At 43.7% G+C, this 23455-nt stretch overlaps 1 protein-coding gene and 1 long non-coding RNA gene across 3 annotated transcripts; one reads left to right on the forward strand and one right to left on the reverse strand.

Annotated features, from left to right (window-relative positions):
* Window positions 1-3281: 3281 nt before the first annotated feature.
* On the reverse strand, window positions 3282-6328 carry LOC125947574 (uncharacterized). The gene is made up of 2 exons (XR_007468404.1): window positions 6254-6328; window positions 3282-4143 (listed from the first exon to the last, which is right to left on the reverse strand). It is a non-coding gene; the product is annotated as an uncharacterized LOC125947574 (long non-coding RNA).
* Window positions 6329-11618: 5290 nt separating this feature from the next.
* Window positions 11619-14585, forward strand: LOC119461409 (uncharacterized). Of its 2 annotated transcripts, XM_049672618.1 has the most exons (4): window positions 11619-11890; window positions 11927-12409; window positions 14109-14172; window positions 14456-14585. In XM_049672618.1, exons 1-4 carry the CDS (start codon window positions 11878-11880, stop codon window positions 14457-14459), a joined length of 564 nt encoding a protein of 187 aa, XP_049528575.1. In that variant the 5' UTR covers window positions 11619-11877; the 3' UTR covers window positions 14460-14585. The 2 variants fall into 2 exon arrangements, with proteins under 2 accessions (XP_049528575.1, XP_049528574.1); XM_049672617.1 differs by having other exon boundaries at window positions 11619-12409.
* Window positions 14586-23455: the final 8870 nt, after the last annotated feature.

Below are 23455 nucleotides of genomic sequence, written 5' to 3' on the forward strand. Positions count from 1 at the left end.
GTTGCCCTTACCTGCCGTAGTTGCTTAATGATTATGGTGTTTGGCTGCTAAGCCCGAGGTCGCGGGATCAAATCCCGGCCACGGGTATAGCATATAGCAGTAGGGCAGGTGCGTGTGGCCACGGCGGCCGCATTTCGATGGGAGCGAAATGCAGAAAGAACCCATGTACTTAGATTTAGGTGCACGTTAAAGACCCCAGGTGGCCCAAATTAGTTTGGGGTCCCCCACTCCTATTCAGATGGTGGTTTTGGCACGTTAAAACCCCATAATTTTTACGCTTTCCTTGTCTTCTTTTGCGTCGACCTTGGTTGACACAGCTTTGTTTTCCCACGCACGCACACACATACGCACACTACACGCACACCTCTTTATTGGCCACATTTCTATCTATCAAGCATATGCATGCCGACTTCATGAGCAATGGCACTCGCCTTGCTGCGTCGTACGCGTGAGTCGTCGGCACGTTTGCGTTTCCCCTTTTCCACGTAGACAGCCTTGTTGCGTGGGACCATCTTGCTGGATCTATGCCCCCACACACACACTACCCGAACATGGCGCCCCGAACATACGTGCTACGCAAGCATCGCTTCAAATGCGCGCGTCTTAGCGAAGCCTGTTAACTGCAGCCAGGTATTTTTGCGCCATCTATAGCACGCGCTCTTAGAATGACTGCTGTTTTCTCTGAAATGTTACTGGACATATTTGCATATATTTACACCAGCTTCTTTTAAATTCTGATTTATATTCCTTAATTTTTGACCAATTCCCACCTTTCGTCTCATCTAGACATATCATTTCGCACCTTTTTGAACTGTCTATGCCGTTCTAAAATCGCAAAATGACCCTTTTTGTGACAGGTAGGTTTCATACATACCCAGATCCAACGTACGCAGAACGCGTGTGATTTCATGAAATAAGAATGTCTTAAAAAACGCATTCCATTCGGTGCCTCTCGAAGCGATACAATGACGTGTGCTTCACGCAAATGGACCAATGGCACAATTGCGCTCCGCTATGAGTGATTGCTGGAAATTTGTCCGTGTGCATCTCTCTGCCGCCGCCGTCTAGTGATGTTTCGTTTAAATTCCAAGGGCGATAACACCACAGCCGCGCGCCGTATGCTGTATCCGGCGTGCGGCTCAATCTGGCGCGCGCAAGCGAGTGAAGCTGACAGGAAACGTGCCGTATTCCGTTGCGCGAAAGGCCGTGGGGGGATGGGAGGGTGGGAGGGGGCGGGGCGTTGTTCTCTGTCAGCAACTGCGTATTTCGCGAGCGCACACATGGGGAACCGACGATCGCGGCTCAATCTCACGCGCGCAGGCAGGGGAGCGGGGAAGCATTGCGGGAGGGAGGGAGGGGGGGTTTACTCCGGCACCAACTGCGTACTTCGCGCGGCCGCGCGCCGTCACGCGTTCCTTATCTTGAAAGCGATATGCCGGCGGCTCATACCTTAGTGCGTGTGGTGTTCGCTCAGTTTGGGTTGCAGCGATAGAAAGCACGAAGGTCACTTCGCTCGCTGCTGCTTTCGCGCTTCCTCATGCCAGCGTTGGACAGCGAGTGTCCGCGGTCATCGATTGTGACGCGTTCCTGTTTGCCTATGCGCGCTGATACCATGCTTGTTAATTTATTTAGTAAATTTATATGGCCGATAAAAGTAGTATCCTTACTTCGTATAGCTGTCTACTAATTTGATGTCATAATCGATGCTTCGTTTTTCTGGCGAAACTGCGGCTTTTTTAGGTGACCTGCCAAGTGTCAGCGAATCACAGTGCTTCAGCCATCACTGTACTTTCTGTTGTATCGGTCGTATAGCGCAATATTATGCAATGTAAGTCTTGCACTGTTTTACACAGTATTGGTAGAAGTAAGCATTCCCACCCTATTGAAAAATCCATATACCCCATAACTCCCAAATCCAATAGTCCGATATGAAATATATAGGATCCCATATAAAAACGTTTTTCCTATACGTCATATGATGTTATTCGATACAGGAGTTATGGGGAATATGTTTTTTTTTTTTCAGTAGAGCAGGCGCGTGCGGAGCAATTCACTGCAAATAAAAACTCGGCAGTCATGGTGGAAGGGGCGCGCCGCGGTGGTTAACTGCAAAGACACAGCTATGTTGTCCTCAACTCTCCTATATTCTGCCTTTCAGACCTTACTGATCGCTTACCTTAAATTGTTTCCCCTTGGCGCTGGGTTATGGATGAGCTGGAGAGCGTGGCGGCGGCCTATCATAGCAGTTATATGTGCCACCACACTTCGAAGGCGCTGTATAATAGTGTCGGCGGAGCGCCTGGCAGGCACTGCGGTCACTTTAGCAATTTTGTCGCTTATTTACTGATGTTCTGGCGTGCATAGCAACACGTTTTACAGCAACATTCTATTTAGCGGCTGGCGACTTTTTTTACATACCTGACCGAACAACCGACGGCATTTTGGCCATTTCGAAGAAAGTTGCTTCGAAAATTATTTTCTAGGACACGCGTTATTATTGAAAAGCTACCAGGAGGCGGCCGCAATCGGCTGTAAGGAACCTCGGCTGCGTGATCATAACGAAGCAACAGTTCTCTGCACTCACGGAGGTCATACGCTGCGATTAATTGCACCGATGCAAACAGCCTTCATGATGTGCTTACAAAATGGATGTTTTCTTTAATTATTTAAGAAACCAGTAAAATTGGTCTCAAGGCTTCGGATGCAGCATTTCCACTAAGTAGGCTTACGATCACTTGGTGGACGTTAGCAGGCGCCGCAGTAAATTAAATTACCAAATATAATTGCAAACAACAAATCTCATGGTGAGGTTTAAAACGCAGCAGTTCAGAAATAGGACTGATCAATTGTATACATATTGCGTACATATTAAAGTGGCTGGACCTGTTCACGCAAATCAGAACGCACCGCCTCCATTACTTACGGATTTCAAGCTAACCGATACGGCGCGGAGCTTTCGGGTATATCAAGAGGCAGAAAGATAATATTTGACTAAACACTTCGATTACGAGAATGGGATTGCCGAGTTAACATTATTATCGAGATTATCTTGCCTAATTCAGTTCTCTTTTCACGAGCTCCAAAAAATCGGAAGTTTGCAGGCATGACATGGACCAACTGTTGTTTTTTTTTGTGTGTGTGATATGAAAATCACGTGGCCAGCGTTCTTTTTAACCATGTTAGATTTGTTCTCCTGCATCTGAAGGTAAACACAGGATTTCAGCTGTTACTGTGCACGGTTTTTTCAACACATTAGTAAGTAAAAGTCCGCTACACCCTGCTGTAAAATTCACTGTTCATTCTTCACCTGGACGGACAAGAGAAAAATTTGAAAAGTTTGAGTGGGCGTCATGTTAGCTTTATTCCAGTGTTCTAAAAAAGCCTACATTCTGTAAAGTTCCCTTGATAGTTCTAGCGACAACTTTAGCGGCATTAGAGCAAAATTTAGGGAATATTTTGCGAATTATTTTTCTCGGTCTAGCGATCTGCTAGAATAATGTTGACAATGATGTGGACATCATTCTGTAGGTACATAGTTCGAATGCCGGCGCGATACAGCACCACATTTTTTTTTTTTTTGACAATTTCTATCTTGGCGAGTAAATTCCAGTGAGTTACGCTGTATCGGGCATGTTTGTTTCTAGCCTTTTTCCTGGGCCGATTCCACAGATAGCGCAGTTCACTTGATGAGCGCTTTGGGTGGCAGGGCTGTGTTGTAACGAATACAGGATATTGCGCACAATATTACCGTAACGCAGTACCTGGGTCCAATATGAAGCGCCGCGCTTTATTGTTCCTGGGACTGGAAAAAGGCGTTCGTGGTAGGGCCAATAAAAAGCTGAAAAGGCGTACGTATGTGATTTCGTGACATTAACGTCCTAAGTGACCTTCACTATCGAGACATACCAGCACCTGATCAATTAATAAGCGAACAACTTGGCGAACATCTAGGCGAACATCAACTTGGCCAACATCCGGCTAATACTGCGTTTGCCTGTCCAAACATGCGCATTCGCCATGCTGCTGCGTGGCACGATCGCAGTCATTTTGTTTGTAGTTTTCGCCAAATTCAGGTTCCCAAGGCTGCGTTGCTTCCTACAGGTTGTCCGGCGAATGTAGTAACTGGTTACAAGTAGATCGTTACTGGAAAAAGTAATTGCAAAACAGTGACCGTTACCGAGTAAACAATGCAATAGTTAGCCTACACAATTACTAAAAATTAATTGAAGACAAGTAATTAATTACATGTAATTTGTTACGTACAAATATGGTATGTACATTCTAAGAATGTGGGCCGATCCTAAAGGTAGCGCAGTCTGGACATTTCGGCCGTTCCCGCGTGCATATTGCCACCTGTAGTGGGCACACGTGCAAGAGAAGACGCAGGCGACGACGTGCGTTATTGTGAGGCATAAATGAAGAAAAATAAAAGCCTCTGCCCGCACCATAAGAATATAGCAGGTATTGCCAATTTAAAATAAATGAACTGGGCGTTGCTAAATAAAATTTTGGGGGTATGAGATGGGAAAGGGGAAGTTAAGGGAAAGGGTAAAGTTAAGGGGAGGGAGAAGGGCAAGGGGTTGTACTACCACCGAAACCACGGACAGGAACAGGCTTGGACAGCGGGATTTATTATAATGTGTACAAATAGGTTCTTGCTGCTAAAATAAATCCCTTTATCCAATCCTCACAATAGTTAAGCACTCAAGGGTAATCAGTGATTTCACAGAAGGGCAGCTGAACTGGTGCGCTTAGAGATGACCAATCAGCACAACGATCCGATGAAAGCATTAAGCACAGATTACGTGGCACGATAACGAAGGTGCTTTATTTTATGGTCTGCTGACACTGAAGCTTTCGTCCACGACCGACGGGTTAAGGTCATAGGTCTAGCAGTTAGATTTAACGACAATTTAGCACAGCTTAGAGACCGGCTCTCGCAAAGTGTTTTTGGGGGTAACATATATTTGGCGATGTGGGCGTTTTGTTTTTCAGCTGTACCAAATTTTTAGGAACTGCCTAAGGCAGATAGCACAGTTGAAACCCTTGAGCTAAATTACTAGATGAGGCTTCCCTTACTACTACGAGAAATCGAAATGCTTACCTGAATAGTTAACATAATTAAACTTATTAAAGTTTTAAATATTTACTGTACGGCACATATTTTGATCTACGAATTGTAGATAGGGAGTTTTCTGGTTATATCGAATAGGAACAAATTCTGAAGATGGCACCAGATCGGAGATATGGGCCCCAGAACTTGCTACAAAACTGCACTATTTTAAAGCTATAATAAGTGCCGTAAATATGCAAGCTACTAGATGGGCCCACCCTCTCGAGGTTTCTAACTGAAAGTTATGGAAATTTGGGCAACCTTTTGAAGTATCAGTTTCAAAAATGCCGCGTCCATTGACTTATGCAGGTGCACCGCGTCGAAGTTCAACATATGGCCGCATGGGAATGATAAAAAATTCCTCGGTATAAAAAAGTATTAGTACAAGTGTATCACCCACAACTATCCCCATATTTCTTCAGCTAGAGCCTTCGATGTTCCATAACCGTTACAACATTGCTAACAAAAGCGACCTAAACAGTGCACAAAACGGCGTGTCCAATTACGTATATAACTTACACCGCGCAATAGCTTGCAATAAAAGCCATTGGAAGACGCATTTGTGAGGCAATGAAAATAAAATTATAATAAATACAAGCGCGAGGAGCACCCTTGGAGGAATTTGGGACAGCGTCCGTAATGCTACTGTTCAATTTGTAAACGGCATTCAAGCAGCTTATGAGCCTCGGCTAAAGTTTGCCTCAAAGTAATATCTTAGGTTCAACATCTTGGGTCTTCCATCTTATATAGTAAATGAATACTTAGCGTGAGCTGAATCAGCTTCGTGAAACAGCTTGGCATGGCTTTTTTCCACCAAGGCTGATATTTGTGCAGTATGGGCTCGGTCAAAAGCATGAAACGTCTGCTTCTAACTTGATTCATATTTTAGTACATTTGTTCGAACCTGAACATATATGGAAAGCTTACGTCATGAGCACATGAGGTGCAGTTGCCAAGGTTGTTCTTAGAAATACGCGCACGAAATCATTTCTGAAACTTTTTTTTCTCTTGTGCGGGAGAGTGGAAGCTAAATAAAGGGGCATCATGATTCGCTAAGACGTGGCCGGATTGGCGGTAAGAAGGTGTTTGGATCCCACACACTGCGGGAATGAAGGTATGAGGAGGTTCTCGGTGACTTACACGACATTGTCGATCTCGAGACGCCGTTCTCCTCGTGCTACACTTAGAAATGCAATCACTGGTGTATCTACTGAAGTTTACAACGTATCGATCGACGTTTACCACGTTCGCACCTTTGTAACAGAAAAAATCACTTGCACTTTCCTGTCTACAGGCTGGTAAATAACGCTTACCGTCGCCTTGAATACGACCACCGTTTGCTATGTATGAGCATGTGCCACTGTGCAAGTGCCTCTTCTGAAAACTAATCCATGCTATCGTCGTAGCTCTTCTTCGCGCTGTTCTTCTCCGTGCTTCAGCTGTGCAATTATTATTATTATTATTATTATTATTATTATTATTATTATTATTATTATTATTATTATTATTATTATTATATTATTATTATTATTATTATTTGATTTGTACACATATACACACAAGGACACAAAGGGATTAAGGAGGGAGCAAGCTGACAACTGCCACCGAGAGGGGCACAACGCCTGCCTACTCCTATAGGAGGAGGGAATAGAGGAAATGAAAATATGAGAAAAGAAAAGAGGAAATCAAGAAATGACGGAGACACAGACAGAACAAAACAAAACAAAACAACAAAACAGCTGTGCAAGAGACCCTCCTTTACATGCACGAGGAGAGACAACGACGTTAATTTCTGTAAAGAAGACAAAGAAGCGAGGTCACCATGCTACACATCTGAGCGACTATAATCCAATAGCATTATCAGTATCGGTCCATTCAAGCCTCTGGCTGCGCCGCTTCCAGAATGGGCCCGCCCTACAAACTCCATTAAAACTTTTGCGTGGACACATTACGTTGCAGTGGAGTCAAGATCGGCCCACCGAGTCACCCCCTTTAATTACATCGTCTTAGAGATCGGCCCAGTTTTGAATACACCATTGCCGGGATATCGGTCCATTTTACTCGGGTAGACAGCCTATGGCAACAGAGATACGCCACACCTCGGGTAGCTAGGCAAAGAAATTTCTTTAAAAGGACGGGCGGCTCAGCATTCCACGTTCTTTTACTGCCGCTTTCTGTCGCTATAAACAGGGTGTCACATCTTTCATGCATGACGTTTTTAAAAAAGCGGAGATAACCCACGGAGATTCAACGTGGAGATAACCAAGTGCTTATTGTTCACAGTCGAGTAGAGCAGCCACCATCAATTTTTTTGTTGCCATTGAATTTATTATTTGCAATTAGCTACCTTTATTTACTGCCATGAATGGCGTGCTGACAATAAAGAATTTGTAGAAAATTGGAATAAACTTAAACTGGCATGTTTTCAACCAGGTACTTTTTGCGCGCTTATTTTTCCCGGCTGATAAAGAAAGCCCACGAACAAGGAAACATATCACGTGACTAACCATCCGATTGCATCAAAAAGCAGCGCCCTCAAAAACGCTCTACTGGAGTTAGTGAGCGCACTCTTTTCACGACGAATCAACCACCAGTTATCAGCCCATTTTCAACACCAGGGCGCCGCCCTGTCGCTGGCACTATACGCCAGATAAAGCACCAGCTCTGCCACTACATGAGATATGCATGGGACTCCCACAACCTGCCTCATCAGCCGAAACTTATTACAAAGTGCTTTAAGAGATGTGGAAACACAGTAGTCACTTTCTTGCCAGCGATCTTAGGTCACGAGGAAACACTGAAAGAAAACTGAAAAAAAAAGAAAAAGAGATGTAGGAAGATTCACAAGCAGCGAGTGTTCAGAGTCGCGAAAGCTATCATTCTCATTTAGGGAGGAACTATGCATCTCCCTTTCGCGGGGGACACTTTCGGTGTTAGCAAAGCCAAAAGTACTTTGCTGAAAGACACTAAAATTTTTCTCACACCGTCAACACTGGGTAAAAGCTTTTCTAGACTAGTAGCCCAGTGAGCAGAGACTCAACGGGTCCACAAGAACAATGCATACGTGTTCTCAAACAGGAATCCTACCATAGGTTCGTATAGTCGATACTTTCACAACTGGAAGCTGAGCGTATTAGGCTGGCTTACGGGAAAAAAAAGTTTCCAGCTACTTGTAGCCGGCATGCGCACGGCACCAGCAGAATCGAGTGAAGGACTGGACTGGACAAACTTTATTTGAGCAATTTATTTTTCACATCTGATGAAAGGCAGAATAGGAGGAGAGAACGGGAACGGTTCTACCAGAAATTCTTAACTAGGGAGCACAATGAACAGAAAATTGTGAACTAACCTATCGCGGAGACTCTTATTGTATTGTCGCATATCATAGCCCTCGTGAACGTTGCTGAGGTGGGCCGGGAAATAAGAGCAAAAGTCTGGCATGTAGATGGCCTGTAAGCTTGCCGAGAGGACTTGTTGTAATGGTGGGCCCACATTTGAACATGTATTTCCACTCAATTAACGTGGAAATGATAGATTTGGCAGCCGCAAGGTGAAAGTGTCTATAGAAAACCAAGCTGAATAAAGATAACGCCTTTTATTTTTATTTTTTGTGCATACCCTGCTGAGTGCAAGCCGACATTGGGCAGAAGATATTGTGCTTTGACACTGGGCGACATGCCTTAACGTGACTTCTGAGTTACCGTTATCTAACAATACCAATATGGCACATTGTGCGTGTGTGGGTATATTTTTTTATTTATATAGAGTCGCGGTCGCTGTACATTGTGTTCCTAACTGCAGAACACATCGGTGTCACCATTGTCGGGCTAGCAAGGAAAGAAAAAGAGAGAAACACAGGCAGCTGGAACATCTACCGCCCCTGCGGGTCTTCTATGTAACTCCAAGACCCAGCAGGGGGCTGCAGCGCGAAGAACATTTTTTTTTTCAAGTACAGTAATCAATTGTATTAAAAAACAAGAAAAAATGCGTTAGCAAGGAATTGTTCTCCCAAGCTCCCATAGTTGCCGGATAACTATATAATAACCACTGCTGTAGTCCAAAATTCGCAATTCTGCAGGTCTTCTAACCAGAGCCACCGCAGGACACAGCCGTCATGAAGGCCTTCGTTGCCATCGCCCTCTTGTCTGCTGGTGAGGAGCTGCAATTTCTTTTCGTTCGTTCAAACCAGCATTTTAAAAACATCTCCAAAGGAGACTGATCAAAATATGAGCTGCTGTTTATATTTCTTGATAATTTCTTCAATGTCGTATGCCCTTTTCTTTGAGGAAAAGGCTTAATGATTATTGGCGAATAAAATATAGGTTAAACTCTAATGTTTGAATATCCCGCCTTAGTCGCAAAGCTAACGACGTCGCGGCGACGTCAAGGACTCGATGGCATTGTCGAGCATTGGAACCGTTGTTGTGCAAAGTTAAGAAAATATCACCAGGTTGACTCCGTGTTTGATTGTGAATATATATATATATATATAAGCATTTCTAAGCAGGCGATTGTGTGTGAAGTGCACGCTGGCGTCCCCACCCATACTTCGTGAGGCTTGCCTGTTGCTAACATAGTCTCTCCCTATGCGCAAGCTAACTAGAATCGTCTAAAGAGAAACATTAGGCGGAGCAACATTGGCGTATTGCACTTTGGTAATTCCTGATAGGCTGTTAGCATGTATGGAAGTACATTACACCAGTTTTGCTGAACCTAATACTTGACTTCAGTCTCTCTTTATCGGGCTGCTCAAAATGAAAAGAATGTACTGTGAGCAGGATGGATTCCCAACTTGTAAATGCTGAAGCAAAACAGATCATTTTGCTAGGAAAGTGTAAACATTCAACGTAGCCCAACGTATGTGTTATCTGGTGTAACCTCTTCTACTCACGAGTGAACACGCAATATCAGCACCGAGTTTCTGATGAAGGGATTCAGTGGGGAGCCATATTGTTTCTTGTTGCTATATATGGATAGATAGGTTGCTGCAGATAGGCAGTATTATATGACGCCATGATGGTTAGAAAGGAAACGCAGACATAATAATATGAACAATCTTAAGCAAAGATATTCCTAATTCCAATGGTTCCAAAGAGCATCAAACAATAGGAGTCTGTCGTTTTTTTCTGTTTCTTTCTCTCCTCTTTTGTATGTTTGTGCTACATTCAGTATTAAATGCCTGAATGGAAGTTTGTGGGCCTGACCTGAAGTTCCTAAGGTTACTTAAAAATTCAGTTCTTAATGTTTACAACTTCTATGATCGCAGGAATATGGAGACTATGAACTTTAAGAAAATCACCCACTCAGAAACGTCCCCGATATTCTCTAACATAGGGCCTACCTAGGAGCGTGTTCGCCACATAAAAGAGCGCTCTCGAAAGATGTCGTTACAAGAGGCGCTACTTCGAGGAACTCCTCGGGTGCACCTAGCTATTCTTTTCTTTCGCTTCACATTGTTGTACCAACTGGCTCCAAAATGACTTACCCCGCGCCTCCACCAATCATTGGGATATTAATTAAAGCGGGTAATAGAGCGGTATCTTAAGGCCGCACGCTGTATCCTAACATCGGCCTCAGTCCCTTTGGCGTAGCGTTGGTGACACTGCTGCTATTCGTGCTCCTTGTCTTCATCACACTTGTAAACCTACCACTTCTACTGGACGCTTCAGATTCTACATTCTGTACATGTTGAATGCAATTACATTAATTAGAATCCCAAAACAAGTGTCTACTTGCACTTGATATGTTGGTAATCTTAGCGCCGGTGTTGCTGAGAGGCGGCAGTTTATCGTTTTACTTGGAAGATTTGTTTTGTATATAGCGAGTGAAATGTCCAACTTTATCATTAAACGTGTGGTTCATTCCTCTTAGTCATTTACATTAGGCTCTATTGAGCTGCCCGTAGCACCCAGATCGATAAAACCGGCTTCTCATTGTAGCCATGGTGCTTTGTTCAAAAATATTTACTAAGGAGCGAAAGCGTCCAGGAAGCGGCACCTGTACGTGCATGCGGGTAGATAGATGGATGTCTTTTTCATGTTATATAGCATGCAAATAATATCTTCTATGTATAGAATCAGCACCTTAATAGCACATATAACACACCTCAGATAGCCAGAAACATCTTGCACAGAATTAAAGCCATAGCACATAATACTGGATAATACATTTGCACATCATAAAAGCAAAAAAATAAATAACGAACTGCAAGAACGGTACGCTGACACTTTTCTATTGCAGCTACTACTTAAATCTGGGCTGTATGATTCCCTGAAGAGCACTATTTTGCCGAAATTGCTGTTATCGGCTGCTGGTGTCTGTGTGAATAACTGCATAACATCTGTGCATTACCACCAAGATTGGGCCTAAAATTTATAGTTTTACCTCAATTCCAGCCTCACTGGCGTATGCTGCGCCACGTTCCGCCGTGAAGACGGACTTCGCTGGCCCCGCCGGTCAGGTAGGACCTGCCAGAGGTGCCCAACGTGTCGGACGTGGCGGACCTGGCGGACCTTCCGGACCTGTCGGACCTGCTGGACCTGTCGGACCTGCTGGACCTGTCGGACCTGCTGGACCTGTCGGACCTGCTGGACCTGTCGGTGCTGGCCCACAAGGTCAACCGAGTACCAGTGGTTCTTTCGGATTCGGCGTCCCAAGCGCAGGCTTACCCTTTGCCGCGGGATCAAGCGGACCCCTAGGAGCTCTTCCCAGTGGCACTGCAGGATCCCCTACCGGTGTTTCCGGTGGTTTCCCTAGCGGTTTCCATGGTGCTTTCCCTGGCGGTTTCCATGGCGGTTTCCATGGCGGTTTCCATGGCGGTTTCCCTAGTGGCCCGAGCGGCGTATCCCCCGCTGGTGGCCCCGGATCTGCTGGTCCTAGCGCTGCACCATCAGGTGGCCGACCTGGCGCAGCAGCCGGAGGCTTCCTTCCCAGTGGAGGCGTCCCTGGAGCATGGTACCCTGGTAGCTACAATGTATGGCCGGTTTATGGCCCAGTATATTACGGACATGGCGGAAACGGCTTTGGTGATGGCTACGGTTTTGGCTTTGCTGGCGTTCCTCTTGGCGGATATGCCTACGGTCCTTTCGGAGACTACTTCGGCGATAACGGCTACTGGGGCGGCCTCGGTGGCTATGGTTATGGGGTCCCTGCCCCCGGTTTGTCCTGGGGCCCTCAGGGTTCTGGAGGTTTTGGAGCCTCTTCGTCTTCTGTGGGTTCTGTCGGGGGCCAGGGCACAGCAAGGAGCACCCCTGCAGCTGCAGGAGTTGGTGGAGCTGCCAGTTCTAGCAGCGCTAGGTAAGAAGTTTTCCACGAATATTGTAATTCCCTGTTGATAAATCAAGTTTTTCGCTGAGCAGTACGTTGGCGCCAAGAATTACTTTATTGAATACCTGATTGCACATCTTCCCGACACGTTAATAAGTGTGTGTTTTAGTATGCGAAAGGGAGGAACACATTTATGGTCCATAACAAGTGAGACGTGACTTTCTCTTTATGTACTATTTACTTAGTTGGCCATACATGGGTACTGCAGTATGCAGCATCCTGTAAAATCTGAGCGTGATTTCAACAAGCCACATAACTATTTCCTAACATTAACTTTAACCGAAACACCAGCTACACAACTTGTAAAGTTCTGCCGGAATAAACTTGCCGCTCTTCTAACACATGTGGCAATGACAGAATACTGAGCACAAATTTCACAAAGTCAATTTAGCAGTATTCATTATTCCGTACACTGCGTTCAGACGTATAATGTGAATCGATGCATTTCGACTATTTTATGGAATCAAATTACCAGTTTAACGAAAGAGTTACAAAAAAAATTAATTGTATGACATCTCGTGCCATGCAGCACCGGTAGCATGGCAACACGTTTGAGTTCAAGCATACTCACCTTAACTGGCACAAATAGTTAAACCAACGTCACAACACGCCAGCTTTAACTCATGCGTGTAAGTTCGCAAGTATTGGATACCTTGTAAGCGACACAGTAGCTTCTCCTGTCTCCCCTTTCCATCCGCGCACGTGCACGTAATGTTGTGATGCTTCTGCCCGTGCCATTTCTATTGAGTTGCAGGTTTACGCATATTAGCACTGTGGTTCGCTTACCACGACACATTCACTTGTCTTCTTAAACTGCGTTGTGAAATTTATGTATTCGCAATAATTCTCCTCTATGTCATAGCATAATTAAACATCAAGCCCTTAGCTAGCCTCACAAGATATTGTGACGCTCTCATGTGCACTTTGGGCTTATGCCTCAACAAGATGTGAGGCATGCATGGCAGGTGGGAAGAGAAGATGACGTTGTTCGGCTGTTTGCTACTCGGCTTATCAAGGCAGTCACGAATACCGATGCGACTATTTCCGATATGTTTTCACTGATAAATATCAATCGTCTTGCTCAGTCCTTTCACTGCAGTTTTCGTTCATGCAAAAATATGGGACATCGGTTAGTACAAACTTCGCCTAATGGGTATCTTGAAATAGTATTTTATTAACCTTTATTTGCTGTTCCGCCCTAACATGCAAACCGCAGCAAAAGCTAGTATACTTGAGCCTCCAATTCTGTTTTAGTTTGCGGATTCTAAAATATGCTGGTGGAATCATTTGAAGAAATAAAAGTTGTTCAATCTTTAGTGCCGTAACCAAAGAAAGAAAACGTATTTGCAGTAATCATAAAAGTTCGAACTCAAACGCTCCTTTCTGCCTCTGTCAGCACACGCGATAAAAAAGAACGTTCGATTTCCATTCATATACCTATGCTATGACGGAATTCAGGTATCTCATTGCTATAACAGCCTGTAACGTTTTCTCGAATAGCGCATCCGCATTTATTTTTTCCATCCTTGATGCTTCTTTCATTTTATTACCTATCATGTTGCGAGGATATGAAAAAAAAGCCCCTTATTTCTCTAACCTACAAAATATGCGCAATGATATTTTTCCCCAAGGCCAGCTAAAGCGTTTTACTTCTTCGGTTACTTTCTAGCCAATCACCAGCGAGGCAATAAGCAACCATCGTCACCCTTCCTGGCAACACTACAAAAGCCAAAGTGAGTGAATGTTTCATATATTACTGCCTTCGTAGCCCCCTTTTATTATTACCTTACCAAAATTAAATACTTTTACTTGATTGTGAGGAACCTCCGAAAACTTAAGCCATAAAAGCTGTGTGAAATTTTAAGAACTTTCTTAAACCAAGCTCAGCTAAAGAAACTATGTAACCTATTCAAGTAAATAATGTCGGCATGCCTAAGATATATTTCACATTTCGCTTCCTCTTTATAAGCTATGCATACGAGTTCTAACCAGATGCGTTTTTCTTTCTCCTTCCAGCTAATATCTGCGCTTTTCTGGACAATAAAAAAAGTACAACAGATATTCCAACGCTAAGAAAATGTGACAATTCGACAAGATAAACTTATTTACTACACAATGAATAAAACAGCCAATCTTTCAACAGAAATTAATGGTCTTCTTTCTAATTATTCATATTAGTCACGCTCTTGAAAGACCTAACTACATTACATTAAGCTTCCGCACAATATTTGCTACCGGGCGTAATGAAGCAAATCCCCAATGATCAGCTCAAATTCTCATGCACACACTATACTGGTAATTGGTTATCTCACAATCCCGCAATAAACCTTCACTCGTCAGTATGCCGTAAGAGAAAATAATAAGAAAAATTGCTCCAATAGTACACCTTGAGACCATGCCACCGCTTCTTGAGTTCGAAGCGTAAAGTACTATGCATGCAATTCGTTGCAGGCATTGAATTTCATGTTTCCTGAAATTTTTACAGGCAAACTTAGAAACAGGAAAAACAAGAGCACTTTTCCACATCTGAGGGAAAGCGGAAGTACTCAAACAGCTATTAAACATAAGTACCAATACTGGGGCAAGTATACTGCCGTCAGATTTTAGAATTGCAGAGTGGATGCCATCATGGCCGCAGCATAGGGAATGATTCAAGCTCCTAAGGCATTTGCTGGTGAGCTTTTCATCAAACAACACATCCCTAGATGTAGGACATGTGGGGTGCTGCTGACTGACACCGGCGTTGAAACCTGAAGCTTTATATAAGGATGAGAAATGGGCAGCAATACAGTCCGGAAATGCTTGGACTTCTACTCCTCTAGAGTCGAGGAGACGAAAACACTCTCCACGTTTACTAGAGCGCCTAGCCGATATACTTCCAAAATTCCCGCGGTCAGTCGGAGGTGCTCTTTTCTAAAAATTCAATATTTTCAGTCGTGATCCCACGTATATAGAGGCTTTTGTAGAGAGTTTGAAAAAAGCGGAATTCTTCTCTCCGCGCACTAGGCACAGGACTTCTGGACTTACGGTGCGCGCGATCTTTATACTTTAAGGCCATTATAAGTTCAGATGAGAATCATCGGGGATATTTAGAGCATTTAGGACTATACTGGGCAATGTATTTGCGCATATTGCTCAAAACAAGGTGCGTAAATTTGTCTACTTGGTCATCAACGTTGGTTTGTCTGTGACCAGTGACCAAGCGCTGGTGGACCAGAAATCATATAATCCAACATAATCACCAAGCTAGAAAACAAAGCGAGAGGATTCATTATTGCCACTGGTGGATCTCTGCCTCAAAGCTAACAATGAGCAGTTATCTTTAGTGACGAGTGAAACTAACCGGGACCCACAAGAGAGATGTCAGAACGGGAGACATCTATAGTATAACTTGAGCATTCGAGAGGCAAAGGTCTAAGACGTTGCCACAATACTCGGCGATGAAATTATGTTACTGAAGTGAACAGAAGGGTAGAAAGTCATAAACCAGGCTGCATTTGTTCTCCATGTATTGATTGTAATGTCAGTATATAAGCCTGTTCCAATCAATTCTAGCTGTATTAAATTCATCAAGAAGGATTACTCTGTGCTTTCCATGAGAATATAAGATACTTTCAATAGAAGAGATGACCTCATAAAACCAAGACAGGAGAACTACAGGTACTCGGCGGAAACATAGAAAGCTCCAATTAACAATATTTCACCACGCACTAGGCTGACTTCAAGCCAAATCAACTCCTGTACACTTTCTATGTCGTTGCGCTTACCACATCTCAGTGAACTGTGAAGAGGAATCAGTGTCACCGCCTAATAATCAATCAATCAATCAATCAGTAAATCAATCATTTATTTATTTATTTATTTATTCACCGTGCCCACGAACAACCATGAGGTGTGGTTGCTGGCGCACGCCTACATTAGAAGAAGAAAAACGGCAGGAGCACATAAATAAAAAAATGAATAAAAAGAACGACCTTAAAGAGATCCATGTGCATACAACCATGTGCAAGGTGAATACAAAAAGAAAAAGGAGGAGAAGGACAGTTCAACGAAATTATGACACAACAACGCAAAGCTCGGAAAAGATCAATGACATCAAGTTATGAAAAATATCAGGATCATGAAAATAAGCGTTCTAAAGACTCTGTATTCTATGGATAGTTGAGTTTTGGTGGTTACAGGCAGGAACATGGAAAGGTCTATGTTCTCTGATGATAATATTATTAATAAATAAGTGAATCATTTATTTATCGGGCCCAGGAATAACCATAATGTTTAAGCGCTGGCGCACTCACACATGTAAAAGCAAATAAGAAAACTGCAGGGGAATATCAGCTAACAACAAAACAATGAGAAAAAATAACAATCTTGAAAAGAATAGTGTACATACAAGGCGCAAAATGAATACAAAAAAAGAAGAGAAGTGCAGTTGAGCAAAAGTCGCAGTTTCACCCCAAACGCCGAAGCATCGATTGGGATACCAAATTAGTAGACAGCTGTACGAAGTAAGTATTGTAGTTCTTTCGGCCGTATAAACTTGGAAATACTGGCTTACCAAATAAATTTACAAGCATTGTGTCAGTGTACACAGGCAAACATGAACGCATCCCACTCCCGCTATCCGCGGGAGTGTGACCACCGTCACTCGCTGTCAAAACGCTGGCGTCGGGAAGCGCGGCCGCAACAGCGAGCGAAGTGACACTAGTGCTGTCTATCGCTTCAGCGCAAACTGAGCGATGAGAACACCGCACGCACAAAGGTATGAGCCACCTGTCGACCGCTTTCAAGATAAGGCGCGCGCGAAATATGCAGTCGGTGTCGGAATAGAACGCCGCCCCTCCTCCCTCCCGCGTTGCCTCCTTTCCTGCGCGCGTGAGATTGAGCCGCGATCGTCGGTTCCCAACGCGCGCGGTCGCGAAATCCGCAGTTGCTGTCGAATAACCCCCCCCCCCCCTTTCTCCCTCCCTCCCATCCCTCCACGGGCTTTCGACTGAAGACAGCGTGCTTCCTGTCAGCTTGCCTCTCTCGCGTGCGCCAGATTGAGCCGCGGTCGTTGGCTCCCCTCGTGCGCTTTCACTCACACATACAGCATACGACACAAGGCGACAGTGTTGTGGCGCTCGGACTTTATACGGAACACCACGGCGACGGCAACGACTACGGCAGAAATGCACTTGGGGCGTCCATGTAATTGCTATCGCAATAATATGTGAAACTACGACACAACAACGAAAGCTCGGAAAAGAACAATGACAGCGAGTAGTGAAAAATATCAAAATCACGAAAGTAACCGCTATAAAGACAACGTATTCTGTGGATGCTTGAGCGTTGATAACAGGCAGGAACATGGAAAGGTCTATGTTATCTGATGATCTTGCGCCGAATACGAAGCGTGATACAACTTCGGAGTTCGGGGCACGTGAGAATACCATGAAGGAGTTAGTAAAGAAACAGAAGGTCAGCGCGATATTGTCGGCCGCGAGGTAAGGACAATGTCAATAATAAAACAGTGCAAGGTCCAGTGTCCGTATTAGCAAAGCGGTGATGATATATGCTTAGAAACATTTTCTGGACCTGATCTCTAATGTCACTGTTGGATCTCGAAATGTCATTCTAGACGACCGACGCGTATTCGAGTTGAAGCAGACGTATTGTTGCGTACAACTTGCGGAACGGTGTAGGAGAATTGAATTCTCTCGATAGTCTGCAAACAGAGCCAAGAGTGCGCATGCCCCGCATTGCAACGTGTTTAGTGTGAGCTGAAAAGTGTAAGGTTGTGTCAAAAAGTACACCGAAATCATTGATCCCAAAAGACCTTGCACAATTGTGCAGAATCTACAGAATCTACAGAATGCTTGCTGTCTTGTGTGTGAAAGGTCTTAGCAGCATTCAAGGTGAGCTTATTATCTGTGCACCATTTAGAAAAAGAAAACAGGTCAGACTGCAAGATTATGATAATATTATTAATATTATTAATAATAATTTTCATTGCCATATTGAGTTTGTACATTGTAATATCGGGACTGTCAAAGCGACACAGAGGCTTGCGTGACAGGACCCTAACATCGGCAACGAAAAAATTGTAAGAAACAGTGAACAGGATCGAAATCACTCGTCACTACCTAGTGAATGAGATAGAAGCAGGAAACTACGTGATAATACAACAGGGAAAGGAAGTAACACTCTAAAACAAAAAGGCAGCATTACACGAGTCAAAGATTATTTAACATATACCGTAGGGTGCCCTTTTAGGTTGCAGTGAGTTATCGTCAGGGAGTTCATTGAAAGTTTGGGGAACATAAACAAACCTAGTTTTGCCATATCTTGTAGCCAACGGGGCGCAATAAAACGACCAACTTTGTTGAAGTGATCGAGCAGCAGTGTAGGCATGTCTGAGATCGGAGTTCCAAAATTGACACGAGACAACTATTTGCACAAACAGTGAATTAAAGGAAGGCAAGCAAAGAGACGAAAATACATCTGTACTGTTCGCCACAGGAGAATTGTAAGCGATGCTTTACAGAATACTTTTTAAAACGGCATCGATTCTGCAATGCCAACGGAAGGAGAAATTGCGAACATGGTTATACCGTACCTCAAAACACTGTACGCGAACGCATGCATTACCATTTTTTAACCGACATTGAAAGAAACAATTTATTATTAAATAAAACACGCAACACTCCTGCGTCTAGTACAGATGTCTGCTAAATGGCTGTGCCAGGAGAGGTGATTATCAATCAATAATCCTATATATTTTATCGAATCCACATACCCTGTAGGAAAGCAATTACATAAATGTTTGTTGTGTGGGTGCAACAAGTGGTACCGTATTAACAGCTGCCTTTAGCGGATTTCTGAAATACACAACTTTCGTTTTCGTTGAATCGACTGTAAGACCATTATCTTCAAACCATGCCATTGCATCGCACACGTTCTCCTTTAGCAAATTAATCGCTTTCACGAAAGATGTATGTATGTTTGGTTAGTAGCACAGTCTTGTCGGCGTATTGAAAAACTATACAATTGGATACAGATGAAGGAAAGTCATTCACAAATATATTAAAAAGCAAATGTGACAAAATTGGTGCTTGTGGAACGCCAATTCTCAATTCAAGCTTCTGATTGGTGTTTGATTGTCTAAGGCAACAACTTGTGGGCGATCACTAAGATATTTTTTTCTGAAATCATAGGACGGTCCTCTGAAACCGAGCAGGCGCAACTTCTCAAGAACAATATTGTGGCTGACCGTGTCGAAAGCCTTCGAGATATCCAGGAATAAAGCACACGCAAACATTAGGTTCGAAAGCATAATACCGCTCATGACAAAATTCCTACAAACAGACTATGGTTCCTGGTCCTGAGATAAAGCCAAACTGGTGATCTCAGACACCTGAAAACTTCTCCAGAAATGAGCTCATGAATTCGAACATAAACTTCTCTAATATTTGTGATAGTGCTGGCAATATTGATAATGTTTATAATTTTCAATGTTACCTCTCTTTCCGCCATTCTGTAGTAGCCTGAAAATCGCAGTTTTTCGTTCAGATGGCAATAGCGGTTTCTAGAAATCCAATATGCATAAAAAGAACAGCGGAGGCTGAATTCAAATTACGTTGAATAAAATAACCTGAAATTCCTTCTATGCCAGCTGGCTTGTTTCGTCTGAAACTAAACAGTATTCTCACAAGCTCCGACATCGTCATCGGAGGCAGAAACGCAGGCACCACTATCGCTTTGTTAAATGTACATTGGTCTATCGGTATCGGCTAGTGTCCAGTATATACATGGGCGAAATGTTGAATAAACGCATCTGCCATACGCGCCGTATCAGACGGAAAACATCGGCCATGGAAGGGGCTGGACCTTTTTTTTTTCACGAAGGGAATGAATCATTTACCACCTTTTAGCTGAGCTTTTAGTACATAATTTGAACTCCTGTCAGAAGTATAGCCCTTTTGCTCTTCGCATAATAGAGACCACCCTGTTCCTGGAAATTCTGTATTCAGCTTGAAGTGCAGAATTATTTTTTGTATTCCTCAACCCCTTCCAAAGTGTGTCTCGAAAATCCATTGCCTGTAGGACCTCTGGGGTTAACCAGTTGTGGTTCTTTCTGCGCTTGCATATAATAACTTTCGTACAAGTTTTTTCGAAACTATTTATCTGATTGCAGAACTTGATGTAAGTTGCACTTGAACAACGAGAGATTATAATCTATGACCAATCAAATCACTCAACTAATTCGTCCAGTTTGCGCAGATCAACCATATTCCTCCGCGACTTCTTAGCTGGAATGTCTTGTGCGTTATTCTGAGATTCCCAAGGTGTGGTACTCTGAGAAAAATGGCATGCCGTGAAATAGTGGTCAGCTAGACGTTTTACAGTCACACATGAAGCTAAGTTGCAATTTTGAGCCCGTACAGCAAGTGGTCCAAACTAGCGTGTGTCATTCGACTATTAACGATTTCTTGTAGTCAATCAATTAATCAATCAAGTTTATTTAACGTGCCCAGGAACAACCTAAAGTCTGAGTGCTGGCGCACGCATACATTCATTAATCATAATCAATCAATCAATCTGTAATGACGAAGATAGCACAAGCGTCGCTGTGGTCGCATGGCTCCTGAAGTGAGGAAGACAAAGACAAAATGATCGGTGTCGCTGGTTTTTCCTCGAGCTGGCATTTGGCTGGAACTGCTCGGGTGCTCTTTGTGCTGGACCTAACGTCACTGGGATTAAACGCCAATAAACCCCATATCAAATCATTTATTTATCGTGCCCAGGAGGTCTATGAATAATAATAATAATAATAATAATAATAATAATAATAATAATAATAATAATAATAATAATAATAGTAATAATAATAATAATAGTAATTTAAATCAGTAATATAAATCATTTATTTAATGTGCCCCGGAACAATACTAAAATATGGGTGCTTGCGCACGAAGCAAAACATAGGTAGAAATTTAAATCAGTAACAACAAGTTATGGGACAAAAAGAATAGAAGAACAAAAACAAAACGGAACTGGAAAATGAATAATGAGCAATAATACAGCAAGAACACACTGCTCATAAACTCATCCACGGTCCTTGGTCGCTGTAGCGTGGATGCCATAGTCACCTGGTTGTCGTGGATTCCCTGTATCAGATACTCAATGTGTCCCTTGTCAGTCAACTTAACAGGGCACCTGGTGATAATCTTCAGTTTTGCGAGTTTGCAGTTGACCAACGTCTCGCCTTTTGCCTGTGTACGAGCTGCTACACGTTCTTGCCACTAGATGAGCGAGAGTTATTTGCCAAACTGATCGAGGAAGGCTTTCTTCCACTCACGCCACGTTGTAAAACTGCTGCGCGTAGTGACTCTCGAGTCTGCTGCAGGACTGCGGAGTTTCCCCAGAGCTATCGCCAGAAGCGTTGCAGGTTCCTAGGATTCGAGCTGTTGGGTACGCTCAAGACCTTCCATCCAGCAATGAGGTGCGAGGCCTCCATCACCGCTAAACGTAGGCAGAGTTCTGGATAGGTTGTCCCGTTTGCAGTTCCGTTGGCAGTTTGCGATAAGGTCAAGGATAATTGTTGTTGCATAAAAACAGTCAAAAGTTGCATGTTTCGAACAGGGTTGGACGTGAATGCTGGCATCGTTAGTACTGGTCGCTGGGCGTCGGCGAACTGTCACAATGCGAAATGTTACCTTTTTCTGGCGTCGCGGGTGCTGGGAACCTTTTGACTCTCTGATGAGCGGGTGCGTGTCGTGGCAATGTCGATGAGAAGGCGTTGAATAATGTATTCTTAAGAGCCCGTACTGTCGATATGGCGGCGTGATAGTTCTTCCCTCATGAGCTCGGCGGTGAAACTGGAGAGATCGGCCGCGGTGGCTTCGTCCCAATTGAGGAGCAGCATGACAACGGTGTAGCAGGCTGGTTTGGCTTGGGCTGAGGGGAAATAAGGCTGAGGCTTGTGGCTAACCAGTTGCGAAGGCTACTTGGTGGTTCTTGAGGACGACGTACTGCGCCATATGTGAGACAGTAGTCGTTATCAACAGCAAGAATTCAGACGATTACATTTCACAGCATAAAAACAGTGGAAACGACCGCCATCGCTCGGCTACCGCCAATACCCACAGTTTCCAGACTATCTAGTCACAGCAGCTACACACAACTGTCAGACTGTTCTTGCAGAGTAGTCTCACAGTATACAGCGGAGGATATAACAGCAAGCAATCAGCGACTGCTTGCAGGAGTAGTGCAGACGCATACTATCTCCACGTCTGCTGGAGCGCATACGGAGCTGTCTCCAAAGCTCCGTTTGCAGGTTAGAGGAGCTGTTCTCCAATGGCCCAATATGAGACTTGTTATCCCGCTCAAGTAGGTGATTACACAGGTAACTCAAAAGGCAAAATTCTCCCATTCATTTGTTAGAATACGGACTTTTTGATTTTCTTCGGGCACGCTCTTTGCGTTTTAGATCACTTGTAAGTTATACAGAGAAGCAATGGGGAAATTTACATCGTTTGGGCTGGTTCTGGGAGATATAGTCATGCGTACCATTCAGAAAGATCTCGGTGAAATGATGGACCTGTTTTGTCGACGTTGCGTATACTAGTCACGAGAGACCAATCAACTCTAGAGAAAAGCTTGAATATGCCAACATATTCACCAAGTTTCAAAGCAAAGCAAAGAAATTACTGACACTGTCAGAACCAATATGGCGTAAGGCCGACAAGTACGCGGATATACTGATCGGCAAAGGGGCGTGAAACTTGCCAGTACTAACTAGAAAAATGTCAGAGTGTGACAATGTTGCATTCTTCATGTTTGACAGGCACAAACTTAAAACATTACTGTGACAGTTCTGAGTTAAATCATGTTACTGAACAGAGTTAAAAGCTAGCAACTTTAACAACGAGCATCATTTGTTCACTATGAAAGTATTCTAGTGCGGAATGGGTGTACTTGCTCCACTAAACACCAGGTGTGTTACATTCACCAAAAATATGTAGTTGGTGCTTTAAG

Source organism: Dermacentor silvarum, chromosome 8 (genome assembly GCF_013339745.2).
Source record: "Dermacentor silvarum isolate Dsil-2018 chromosome 8, BIME_Dsil_1.4, whole genome shotgun sequence".
NCBI classification, from domain to species: domain Eukaryota; kingdom Metazoa; phylum Arthropoda; class Arachnida; order Ixodida; family Ixodidae; genus Dermacentor; species Dermacentor silvarum.